Source organism: Lampetra fluviatilis, chromosome 25 (genome assembly GCF_964198595.1).
Source record: "Lampetra fluviatilis chromosome 25, kcLamFluv1.1, whole genome shotgun sequence".
In the NCBI taxonomy this organism is placed as follows: domain Eukaryota; kingdom Metazoa; phylum Chordata; class Hyperoartia; order Petromyzontiformes; family Petromyzontidae; genus Lampetra; species Lampetra fluviatilis.
Window position 1 is genome coordinate 12624610 of NC_136299.1, and position 13474 is coordinate 12638083.

General features: G+C 45.4%; 1 protein-coding gene across 2 annotated transcripts in view; it reads right to left on the reverse strand.

Annotated features, from left to right (window-relative positions):
- Positions 1-272: 272 nt before the first annotated feature.
- LOC144941836 (GDNF family receptor alpha-1-like) overlaps positions 273-13474 on the reverse strand; it is a 32409-nt gene continuing 19207 nt past the window's right edge. For both annotated transcript variants that reach the window (XM_078868320.1, XM_078868319.1), the window contains exon 8: positions 273-4281. In XM_078868320.1, coding sequence (XP_078724446.1) covers positions 4132-4281 — 150 coding nt within the window. In that variant the 3' untranslated portion in view covers positions 273-4131. The remainder of the gene's footprint in view (positions 4282-13474) is intronic.

Genomic DNA, 13474 nt, shown 5'->3' on the forward strand with positions numbered 1-13474 from the left:
GCAAAGTTTCACTATGCACGACAAGGCACACGTGCGTGTGTGTGTGTGCATATTTTTGCACTGGATTCTATATCGTAATAAATGACATTGCCTTGGGCTCTTAAGTCCAGCAAGCCCGGGTCGGTGAGCAGTGTGATGAGCCTTGAGTTCGTGAGCACTGGGGTGAGTCGATCTAGGAGGCTGTGACTTCCAAGCCACGTGTTTGTAAAGTTGTTTTTAATCTTGATTTGAAGTATAAAGTTGTTTTTATTGAGATACGAGACAACACTGCATTGTGGGTACACGTCTCCACGCGGTTTATTCGTGAAACATTTTAATCGAGAGGCCTTTAATAATAAAATAGCGTATGTTGTAATTAAATATAACTAACAACGAGAAACCGATAAGTATTGCCATATACAAGTACTGTACTGTATACCATGCGTTACACTACACAACGATGTCATTCACTGTACTGTAATAAAAATTGACATTTGGATATGAATGACGCAGTAGGGGCTACATTTAAACAAATGCACTTGCTCACTACAATGTGTCTAATTCGTAACATGCACCTGTACATAAGGTAACCAAGGAGACTAAAGTTAATTGTTTGATAACAGCAGCTTCAACTTGCGAGTGTCAGTGCATTACTGTGGCATATTAACAGTGGTCTAACCACAGGGGAGGTTTTTTTTTTAAATCTCCCCAACCCCAACCCTGTTCCTTCCTCCACCTGCTCCCCATACCCCACTAAAATTGGCCACACAATTAGCCTTGATCTGCTGGCAGCGGTAACTGCATGGCACTGCCATATTTATAAATACCTGCATAAGCCACGGTGTAATGTGGATCCCACTGCTATTTGTGGTACACGTGGCGTGTGCTAATGTTCGTACCCACGATGTAGCGTCGAGAAAACTTATTTTGAGTTCAATTTACAAAAACGGGTGTTGTCAAGCTCCAGGATGAGGTGCAATGTAAATGCCTCCTCTACGCTCTCCTGTATTTTTTATGTAATTCCAAACAATGTGGAGGATGAGGGTACATTTTTGTTGGATGACATGGGAGGATCCTAGGATTTTGTAACGACGAAAATAGACATTGTGTGGCATGCCAATGTTGAGCGCGGGATTTAAAAGCTTTATACGGAAATATCACAGCATCAGCATGATTCAAACCCACATTGTCTACACTGCCTTGACACCGATTCAGCTTAAACGCACCCTGCCGAGCCGTTCTAATATAAGGAGTACTGTAGGCCCATCCAGTTGTATTACTACTACGCGGTTATTATGTTTTCAAATGTTATTGTAGAAGAAAAAAAATCATTAAAAATAAATTTTAGACTGTGCAACCACACTGGACACACCAACACAACACCCAAGGGTACCACCACCAGAGTGGGATTACGTGTCCCACATTTCAACCATATAACATCCATCGAGCGATCCGTTTATAGATACCCCTACTAAAATACTAGCAATTATAGCAAAAACTACATTACTGAATTTCAAAGCCTCTGCATACCGCGCACCAATCTTGTAACACCGAGTACATTATTTGAACACTCTGCTGATGCACTTTTTTTTCCAGAATATCGCCGCCGCTTTCACAATATTCAGTCGTCTACCGAGGGTCACGAGAAATCAGCGGGGTATCTATCAACGGATCACCCTGGATAGCCGTTGTTCGTACCGCGTAACGAAATTCATGGGACAGAGCAACATCATCAGTCCATCGGCAGTGCTACACTCGCTGTACTGCCAGGGCTCCCAGCCCCACTCTTCATCCCTGGATGCGGTGGTCGTTCCCTCTCTGCCGTGGCAGCTGCCAAGGTTCCACGCTTCTAGGGCATCCCTCGCTCGAATCGTGGATCGTCGATCGCGTGCTTATTATGCCAGTCGTTCCCAAGCATCTTTCGTCTGTGGCCTGTGGCAGTGCAATCCTCCATTGCGTATCAAGCATTCTAAACACGTCTCCGGTGAGTATTTGGGGCCTTGCTGTCGCGTTCGGCAACAATGTCCCACGTTTGTCTCCGCGTGCTGGGATGGTTCTTGAAGAACTGAATTCAAAGCGATGTCCGACATTTCGCTCCAAGTGACCGGGAAGAAGCTGTCAGCACGTGGAGTGAAACGTAGCACACTGCGACGCACAACGCTCAGTGCAACGCTAAAAGACAGCTATCAGAGCTAAAGAGCACAGTACGTTAAAGCTTGGTTTTCTTCAAGTTGTTAAACTGTATACGTATGATTTAGTTACATGACAACCCCCAAGAGTATTTTTCATTGGAAAACATTTAAACATGTTCCTAATGTTTATCGTTTTGATTTATACCTATTCTAACTTGTTTTACTCATTAAATAAGTGCATAATTCCAGATTCATGGTTATAAAAAAATATACAAAATAATCAGATACAATAACAACATAAAACGAGTCCTACAATAACCGGAGCATGTTGCAGATAACTACAATCAAGTCCTATTTATCCAAAGAACACGAGCTACTTAAAAAAAATGCAGTTCGGCTAAAATAATGTTGCATGCACGCACGCTGAACTTCTTTCGCACCGTCGTAGCCAACCGTGCTAATTGCTGGCACTCCACAGCCTTGGGAAGGGGGGTTGGAGGGGATGTCACCCCCCCCCCCCCACTGCTGAAATAATGAAAGCCAAGTCCCCCCTTCTAAATTCTTTGAGTCAAGTAAATCAAATGTCAGCCCAATATTCACATAGGGAGTGAGAGCTCCAGCAGCAGAACGCACAATAGGCAAAAGCGGGTCCCATATCATTCCTCATTCTGTTCCGCGTCTAACATTTAATGATTGACATTGCCTGTGCTGTCCCCCCCTAAGTTTGTGTATGCCCCCCGCCCTCTGCATTAAACAGTGTGACACTACAGGACCAATATCTTAAAATAAGCAAAAGATGGACATTTAAATAGTCGAATGCATTATTGCCATGTGTGAACCAAAAGAACACGAGCAAGCATGCTTCTTACAACGTCCAGATCTTCTATTAGACTGTGGTTGGCACACGCTTCATGACCGCATTACTCCCGCTGTAGTGTTGTGATGTAGTGCACCGTTATGCTAAAGACTCAGTGGACCAGTTATAGCAGGGTGACTTATTCCAATAGTGAAAGAGGTCCTGTAATTGTAATGAATAAACAGTATTTCAATGTAGATGCCTCGCACGAATGGTTTAGACCTCCCAGCAGTGGCATTAAAGTAGGACACGTGGAGGTCGCTGGCTTCGTTTAATTAACCGATGCAAAAATAAAATCCAGACCATCAAAAAAATGTAACACCTCATTGTGAAATAGCTGCTGGGACTAATCATGCACAAGTGCTATTTTGAGTTTTTTTTGCAATTTAATTACATTTTATCCCATGTCAAATTCTGAACAATCTCTAAATGCTATTCACTCGTGTGCACTTTCACCACTTAGAACCATGTGTTTATATGTATGTACAGCAAAATAATACCCGTGTATGTACAGAATGCGAGCGAATGAAAACTTTGTATATGCGGAAAATACTGTCTGCAATCTGAGAGGGCTGCTTTGTGGCATTGATCTACATTTTGCATTAAGGAATCAATAATGTATAACGATACTGAGGTTTTTCAACCTTCAATAAAACATTGCAGCGAGGAGTTCTGTGTAATGAGCGACTCATTGCTGAAGAACAATTAGATATGCCCGCATCTTATCGAAATTCACGACTGGTATTGATATGAAGAACTATAACTGTTAGGGTTTCCCTGTAATGGGGAATTTGGCCAAACATCAATTTGATTTTATGTCAGAAGCAAAAAGTGAGTTCAGGTTGTACAATTTATGCAATATAAATTACTTACCAACCGTGCTATGCATGTAAACAATATAATTCCAGGTTTATCTGAAGCTAAAGTTTTTGAATACTTGAACTGTGTCTCGCTTCTCGTGAACATGAACTCAAAGGGGCTGCAATCCGACGTAAAACTGAAATCTGTGCGATTACAATTACGGCCAAAATCTCTGCTGTGTGCATTATTAAAAACGGCAAACGATGTATTTGGCCAGCAATGGGTACATTTCATACAGCTTCATCCTTTCGTCTGACACGCATTGATCTGCTCATGTGCTCTACGCGTGGGTCGTGGTCGTCTTCAGGGCGACAGGCAGATGGTGGTCGCCATGAGGTGACACAGGGTGATGAGAATTGCTGCAAACTGCTGAGGCCTGTGACCTCCATTATCATCGTTACCCTTCAGCTTCGCATCTCTCCCTGCAACCGACTGCAGGATCTTGGTTGAGCCCTTTAAAAAAATGCAAAAAGAAAAAGTCAATATATATTAATATTAAAATAAATCAGTCAATCTTTCTTTGTACAGTAAATAAGTAAACATGACGCATTCTCCACATGTTCGTCTCTCCACATGACTGAAAAAACACTTTTTACACATCCCATCAGCCGCAGAACCTTCCGTGAGTGTGTAAGAGCCCAGAGTGGTCGTACAAAATATGTTTTACGTGGAGAAACAGCCATTGGAAGGAGGCGTTTTGTGTTATTTTTTAAAATAAATATTCTCCACAAAAATGCTCAATGATTATCCTGCTTATTTTATGTAACGCACTTAAATCAATAAAGGTGTATCAGAGCGCTTTACATAAAATAAAATGGATATGAATGCTCAATATATACGAGTGTAAAATAAACAAAGCGATGTATTATAAAAATGTCATGTAAAATCACCGTTACTTGTTCTCTCATTGTATCATTAACACTATGATCATAACAGCCACGATCATCAGTTTCTACCACCAGTTTCTTGGACCAGTAGTTACGGAATAACAAACCTAAATCAATGGACTATGTCGTCAAAAGCAGTTGAACTGGACAAGCAAAGTTACAGCTGCTTAGTAGCAAAGTAGCACGGCGGTTAATTGCCAAAGCCACACGACTGTGAACGGGGGCAGTGAGACACCCACAGTTAACTGCCAACATAGCACAGGCTACATATTTGTTATGAATACTACCATTGTTATGATGAAAATATGACTGTAATTGCTATGTTTTACTTAGAACGTGATCTGCCACTGGGTGCACGCTATGCACAAATTGGTGGTGACGTCACATCCGGCAGGGCAGCAGGGTTCGTGCTCACGAGAGACTCATCGGGTGCCGAGGTTCGAGTTTTAAAATGTCCAATGTCACTCTTCAACAGTGCACACGTAATGGGCCATCACCCTGCACATGTTGGGTAATTCAACACCCCGACTCGCAAAAATCTGCCAGCCAGAGGGTTTCCAACACCTGCAAATCTAAATGAGTTTTGGAAAATAAGCGCACAACACAACAGTCGCATTTCTACTGCTTGTGTTGGTCTCCTATCGCAGTTACGCTGCATATAACTCTTTGACGGGTTTTCATGATATACGGTGTGTTGTTGGGCGTGATGTCCAACGTTTCACTCCACATTCCGGGGCCTTCTTCAGGAACTGCATTGCACGTGTTTGGAGCAACTGCAATAAACGTTGGTGAAGAAGTTCCCAGCACGTGAAGTGAAACGTTGGACATCACGCTGAGCAACACGCGGTACAACCTGAAAACACATCAGAGAACTATAAGAGAATGATTTATTTTTATTAGTAATATATTTAATCAACAAGGATTTAATGGTAGGCAGTTTTTGAGGGATAATAGTAAAACATAAGCTATATACAAGCCCTACATTCAGGGATCAATATGAGACGCAGCTATTATCATTGTCACGGTATTATACCAGAAGAGAATATTCATTTTTTTATGACAGGGTTCCAATGTGAGAGTGAGTTAGAGCTGAATTATCCATTTGTCCATAGCGAGGGCCAAAGGCCGGTGCTTCTGAAAAATGTGACGTCGTATTTAAACATTGCTCGATTGGCAACAGTTAAAGCCAGAACTCAACACCACTGAGGTGAACAACGGTTTCCATCGAACGCTTGTTTAAATAAAGTGCACCTCGCATCGATTGAGGAAAAAGAATTATGAAAAAACATTGATTTCTATATGAATCAGTCACATCGATTTCCTGCCTGGCAGTGTGGGGGGGGGGAGAAAGCAGCCCCAGTCTGGGGAGTCAGCAAGGTTCACGCGGTGTGGACACCAGCGACTGGCTCACAGCGACTGGCCCACAGTGACTGGCTCACAGCGACTGGCTCACAGTGACTGGCTGACAGAGACTGGCCCACAGCGACTGGCCACAGCGACTGGCTCACAGCGACTGGCTCACAGCGACTGGCCCACAGCGACTGGCCACAGCGACTGGCTCACAGCGACTGGCTCACAGCGACTGGCTCACAGCGACTGGCCACAGCGACTGGCTCACAGCGACTGGCTCACAGCGACTGGCTCACAGCGACTGGCCCACAGCGACTGGCCACAGCGACTGGCCCACAGCGACTGGCTCACAGCGACTGGCCACAGCGACTGGCTCACAGCGACTGGCCACAGCGACTGGCCCACAGCGACTGGCCCACAGCGACTGGCCACAGCGACTGGCCCACAGCGACTGGCCCACAGCGACTGGCCACAGCGACTGGCTCACAGCGACTGGCTCACAGCGACTGGCCACAGCGACTGGCTCACAGCGACTGGCTCACAGCGACTGGCCACAGCGACTGGCTCACAGCGACTGGCTCACAGCGACTGGCCCACAGCGACTGGCCCACAGTGACTGGCTCACAGCGACTGGCTCACAGCGACTGGCCACAGCGACTGGCTCACAGCGACTGGCTCACAGCGACTGGCCACAGCGACTGGCTCACAGCGACTGGCTCACAGCGACTGGCCCACAGCGACTGGCCCACAGTGACTGGCTCACAGCGACTGGCTCACAGTGACTGGCTCACAGTGACTGGCTCACAGTGACTGGCTCACAGCGACTGGCTCACAGCGACTGGCCCACAGCGACTGGCCCACAGCGACTGGCCCACAGTGACTGGCTCACAGCGACTGGCCCACAGCGACTGGCCCACAGTGACTGGCTCACAGCGACTGGCTCACAGCGACTGGCTCACAGCGACTGGCTCACAGCGACTGGCCACAGCGACTGGCTCACAGCGACTGGCTCACAGCGACTGGCCACAGCGACTGGCTCACAGCGACTGGCTCACAGCGACTGGCCCACAGCGACTGGCTCACAGCGACTGGCCACGCTCCAGTGCCATCACTGCATCGGCCTCGTGAGCATTCCTACTGCTGGTAGCAGTTTGTTCATATACTGCGTGTACTGCTGTACTGCATATCACATTATGGTGAGATCACGTTACATAACACCACAGCTCGTTGGCTTGCTGGTCTCGTGTGGTGGAGGAAGAGTAGGCCAAAACACCCTCTGAGTAGGCCAAAAACACCCTCCGTAGAGAAATCCTCAAGTTGAAGTCTTTCCTCCATTTGGGTGAACAGGCAATTATGTAGCTGCAAACATTGACTTGAAGCTTTCGTGACTGCAGGAATTCAAATTCTTGGGTTTTTAGGTAAAGTCGCGTAGAAGGAAGACGACCGCTTGTGTTGCGATCGAAACGTCGTAGTTTTTTGTTATTTTCTTTGAACCCATCTACGTGACTTTACCGAAAACTGAAGAATATGTGGCTGCACTTTTATCTTTTTACTCCACGTATGTTTGGAGGACTGTAGTTTTACTTTCATCTGTAAAAAAAAAATCACCTCCACCATAAATATGTTTGAGCGTTTTAAAATGTATACATGGTAAACATTGCTTTGAACGATCACAGATGTGAATATTCGTATGTATTAAACTACACAAGAAAGCCCCTTATTTACAATTCAGTTGACAACTTGCGTCAGTCTGCAGAACACAAACACGCAGCTCCATCATCATCGTCGTGATCGTTGACTCGGTGATATTTCATCTCCCGGCGTCCGTTTAACGTTTTTGATTCCCCTCACCGCGGGGGACAAAAATAAAGAAATGCTGACATTGCGAGCCGTAAAACTTGCCTATATAAGCAGATGTGTCAAGCCTCCCTAGCACTTTAATGATGGATTAAGGTTTAAATCCACGTAATGCCGTGGACCTCAGCCGCTTGTCTCCCTCGGACTTGTCGCATTTCTCGGAGAGAACCCCTTTGTGAGAGACGCCGACACGGGCGGGAGGAGAAGCTGCCCCAGGCTGCCCTGGAGCCAGAGGTTGCAACCGGGTACCCGATACCCGTACCCTACCCGATACCCGGCTACCCGTACCCGGTCGGGTACGGGTACCCGTTTGCGACCCTGGTGCGGCTGGGTACGGGTAGGCCGTGAGTCACTGGTGAGTCACCGTTTGTCACTCATTTCGGGTAGGGTACGGGTAGGGAACGGGTACCCGTACCCGGCCGGGTACGGGTCGCCGGTTGCGACCCTGGTGCGGCCGGGTACGGGTAAGGAATCAAAACCCGTTTGCGACCTCTGTGTGTAGCCCACCCAGTGACAGGCGCGAGACTCGGCACCACGGCGCTCGCGTGGAAGCTGGCGGCTCAAGTGATCGGGGCAGTGGTGGCGAGGTGGGGCCAGGGAAATAAAATTCAAACTTTTGCAGAGTTGCGAAATAAAGCATCTACATTTACCCTGTAGAGAACGCCTACAAAGTTGAGGCGTGGTTGCAACAGAATGTGCATTTTTTTATGTGTTTGTGCTTGTACCAAGAACAAAGATGGGAGGAGTGGTGTCCTAGTGGTTAGCGCCATGCGCTATGAACCCAGCGACCCCAGTTGGAATCCCCCTAACGATAAGACAGGGTCCAATAGATTTTAACCGTGCTTGGGTCTCCCCCCTAGATGGACTGAAGTCTTGAATTAGTGCCGTGCGCAGTGTTCATCGCCAGCGCTGGGGAGACAAACGTGGTCACGCCATCTCGTGCCGCTGTGCCAGCCCTTATGAGGCGCTACCCAACAGAACTTCCCACCGACAGCCCGCCTAGGATAGGAGAATATTGTTGTAGACTGTATAACACTGAACAAAGCATTACCAACCATTCCCTATCTATTGTTGAATCAAGGCCTCTCCGTGTTGATGCGAATTCCTCTAATGATGTGCAGAAACAATCAATCCCATGCTTACAGATTGCTCTGATTTTATTGCTCCATCCATTTGATCTGTTTGCTAGTCGGAGTTTTCTCTCTTGGCAGCCATTTTTATCACCAGTATCACAAAGGATGTACTGCATATTGTATGTTATTTATACAAGAGCACTTTTCATTATTAAAAATGTATGAGCTTTGCTCTTTGACTCACCTGTTAAGGTATCTCAGCTTGCAAATGAAACACGTGACAGAACTTGGGTTTGCCTCTTGGCCAGATGACGAACCACATGCATGGAACTTAAATGCCACTAAATTCCCCAAGTTCCGATCCACTGTGGAAACAATCTACATCCTTCAGTCCATGGATGTCGTTCCATATTTACCTTGGAGATTAATCACACAGCTCCTCCAATCACATATCCCTCGATGCAGGTTCGCCTGGGTAAACGGACATAATTCGTCTAAGAGCTGGGAACAAACACCAATTGTTTTATGACAATTTGGGAAGAGCTCCAATCTTTGTACTATATAAAAGTCAATCATTAACAAAAAAGCGTAGTCCAAGTTAAATATGCGAGGACAGCCCTGTGATTTACCCAAGTGTCACGCGAATTTGAGTTTGTTTTGCCAAATTCATCGCGAAAATACATTCCCCAATAACAATAGACAACACATCTCAGATGTGTGTTTCGGGTTATTGCACATGCTGCTTGGCATGACGCCTGACAGTTCTGAAGAAGCGACTAGCATTGGGAAGTGAAACGTCGGACATCATGGTCGGAGCACGCACACGGCACATCATAGACCTACTCAGCACTACCGCAAACACCTACAGGCAGCAGTAGAACACACACTCATGATGTAATAAGACAAGCCACGTCACATTTCTCACCAAACCCCACCATCAAAAACTACTATGATTTACAAAATCGTATTATTCATTGCATGTCTTACAATGAAAATACACATCTGTTTTTTTATATACTGCACTTCCCAATGGCTTACATTTATTTTTTGTTGAACTGAAAGCGATTATGTATGTAGAACTTCTCTCGCACCGTACGTAGCACGATATACAACGCCAATGAATGCTACTAAAAAAAGAATAAAAGGCTTGAATAACTTTTGCATAATACACCGATCCTAACTCCCATATTGACATTTCCTTTCAGAGAGATTTTTAGATGCAAAAAGTAAAAAAAAAACTCATCACATGAATATCTACACTAATCCTAAACAAGGACTGCTGTATACTTCATTTTACGCTCATAAAAACATTCTCATTCTACTCTGATACATGTACACCGCTAATGCTAAACACATTTTACTGTTTTATTGTTAATCCGTGGTTGATTGATTAACAAAACCCAGGTCAGAGAATACTCATGTTGGCTTTGCGATGCTAACTCCATGGATACTTAAGGTTTACCAACACACTGCTTTTGCATGCGAGGAAACCCCATCTGTTTAGACGAACAACTTGCTACACTCATCACGTGACCTTTACAAACTCTTTGTACCCAGTGAGTGCACTTACACAATAACTATCCGCAATTATTACGCCAACGCGATTCTCGCATGAACGCATTCCTGTCGTGCTGGATGGACAATGTAGCCAGTTTCTGTCTTGCATAATAAAAGCACGCGAAAGCTTAGAGCCACAAGCAGCTAAAGGAATCCCATATTCATGAACAAATAGAAGTACAATACATCAAATAATATCAGCTCGCATTCAAATCCTCATAAACAATCTCACTCAGAAAACACTGATTTATCTTTCTCATCCCTATCTTGTCTCCATTTCTCTTCTCTCATCTCACTACGTATGTATTTTTGTCTAAATGTACCTTCTATTTCATGTGCGATGAAGAGGGCCCATTGCCCATGACGTCGTCTATTATATTTATTCAATTAAAGGCCACTGCGTTTTTGACGATTTTTTAAAGTCATTTTTTATTGTTTGTGCACCACTGCCAACGCAGCATCACCAAATAATGTTTTTTTTCTCACTACATATTGTATACAGATATCTCCCTCTTGTCTATGTCTCTTCTCATCTCACAACAATGTTGCAAGCTGAAGGAGTGGGGAGGACCACTAAAACATTGTCTGCTTTGGGCCCCACGTGGGTTAACACCACCACCAAAATTCCTGCGACGAGTGGGGGCTGTGTTTTCGATTACAGCACTGAATGGTTGTCCAGACGGCATTGTCCTGATTGCCATTTGCTCCTCTGGGGCTACGGGCCCCCTTTGTAAACAGAGGCGACTCAGCTCCTGTTTCTCTCTCAAGATCAAAGTGGGCCGGCCCCACGAGGCACATTTTCAGGGGCGTTGCACAAAGAGAAGAAAGGGGCACCTGATGGGAATGTTTCTCAGAGTCGTCGCCTCTTATTCGCATTCTTTGTGTTCGCCCGCTGGTCTCGCTATCCACTGCCCCACGACAACCCCAGTGTCCTCCTCCTCAGTTCGATTGGCAGACACATTCTCGCCCAGGTAGCCCGCAACGATGTCAACAGCTGTTTACCACACTACAGATTCCGCTGATTTAATAACAAATATTCACATTTCGATATAATTTCGTTCCCCATGTTGAGGGCTGGGTCGACCAGACTGTCGTGTTTCAACAAGACTTTACTGTGTTCACCCACCACATTCCGAGTCAAAACATTTCTCTCTCTCTCTCCCTCATTTTTACTCACATTGCTCGTCTCTTTTCCGAATCCGTTATAACCTCGCTCGGCTCAAGGCATGTATTAACTCATATATTGTACCTTCAACAATGCTGTTTGTTGCTGGCTGCTTACTGTTGAGGACCTTTGCTCAGCAACCACAACACTGAGAGGCAACCCTTGAGAACGCTACAAAAATCGTCGACGTGTTACAGCAGGCAGTCGCAGAAACATTCTCAGAACTTGCGCATGCATTAATTATGCCGGGACTCTTGCTATTTTATTTTCAACATTCCTGACGAAATCACAAGTGACCTTTAATAAGGTCTTCAACCACTGACACGCACATGCCGCGTACACATGTGGAGAAATCATGACCCTTTTTTTAGAATATATCGCTGGTGCTTGCTTCTTGAGCTGGACTATCCGATTAATTAAGTTATCAATTACTCGACTGATAATCCGTTTGATTACTAAATCACAAAAATTAGTTGTGGGGTGAAAAGTTTCACTTCCGTTCCTACGTCTGCCACTGGATGGAGGGGGGTGATGGACCGGGATGTGACGCTGGGCGAGGCTTAGAGCGGGGGTTGCCCACCTTCGACACGCACGGGGTCAGCACCGGGCCGCTTTTGAAAGGGGCTCGAGTCGTCGACCGCAAAACACGAAGCCCATTACAGTCCTTAGTCGACCAAGATATTTAATCGTCCGAATGTTAACATTTTACTTGCATTTTTCTGCTGCGTTGACTGTTACACCATGTGTGTTAAGTTATTATATATATGTTTTACATTTCCCTCTCTTTTTCCCCTCTCTTTATTTTTGTTGGTAAAAGAATGTAGTCAAGTTTTTTTTATGTTTTCGACTTCCCTATTCCTGTAACATAAAGAGTGCGTGCCAATACGTGCCGTTTGTATCGCGACCTTTGTAGCCATGATTGCAACTGAGATCTGAACTGTGCAATGCCACCCGGACCGTCGCAGGACGCCGCCGCTAAAATAGAACCGAACAGCTCAATGGACCCTTCTTGCTGAAATAAATGTAATCTAAAAAACACACACATCTAAAGAACCAATCCTTCTTGCGCATGCATTGTAGCACTCCCTGAATGCGGAGGCCGAGTCGAGGGATTTAGGTGTGAAAATAGTCCGTCAACCTTATGACGTGACCCTTGAAGGGAGTGTACGGTTGCACACACGTGTTCTTGACGTTGTGTCCCAGCCCTATCGCGCACCACAGACCGTCCGACTATTCAGCCAAAGGCGCATAAATGTGGCATTGTGGGGCGAAAACCTAACTCGGGCGGTGTGTGTCTGGACTAGTAGCAGAGTTGTGTGATCATCTCTGCAGGTGCACGCAGTTGCTGAGCGCGATGTACCTGCTGTGTAACGCAATACCAGCGACCTTCCCATGTTCCACATGCGAGAACAAAAGTGTAATATATAAAAAAAACAAGGATCCACATCTGACACTCGACCACATTAAATCAATGCCATCATATCAAAGCAAACATGGCGCATTGCAATATAGCCATGAGGTTGAGATGGACTCTGATGTATACGTAGCAGTGGATCTGAAGTTAGTTGTGTGAACGTGACCCAAAAAGAGATGATTAAAAGAATATATTTAACAATTATGCGTTGAGGCTGGCGTTGTTAAAGAGTTGCTTTGGTTGTAGCATAAAAGTCAAATACGGTTGTATATGTAGGCATTTGTAGTTGTTTCTGTGTGTGGCAGTTTATACAATGGTGGTGGTGTCGTAAATACCACCCACC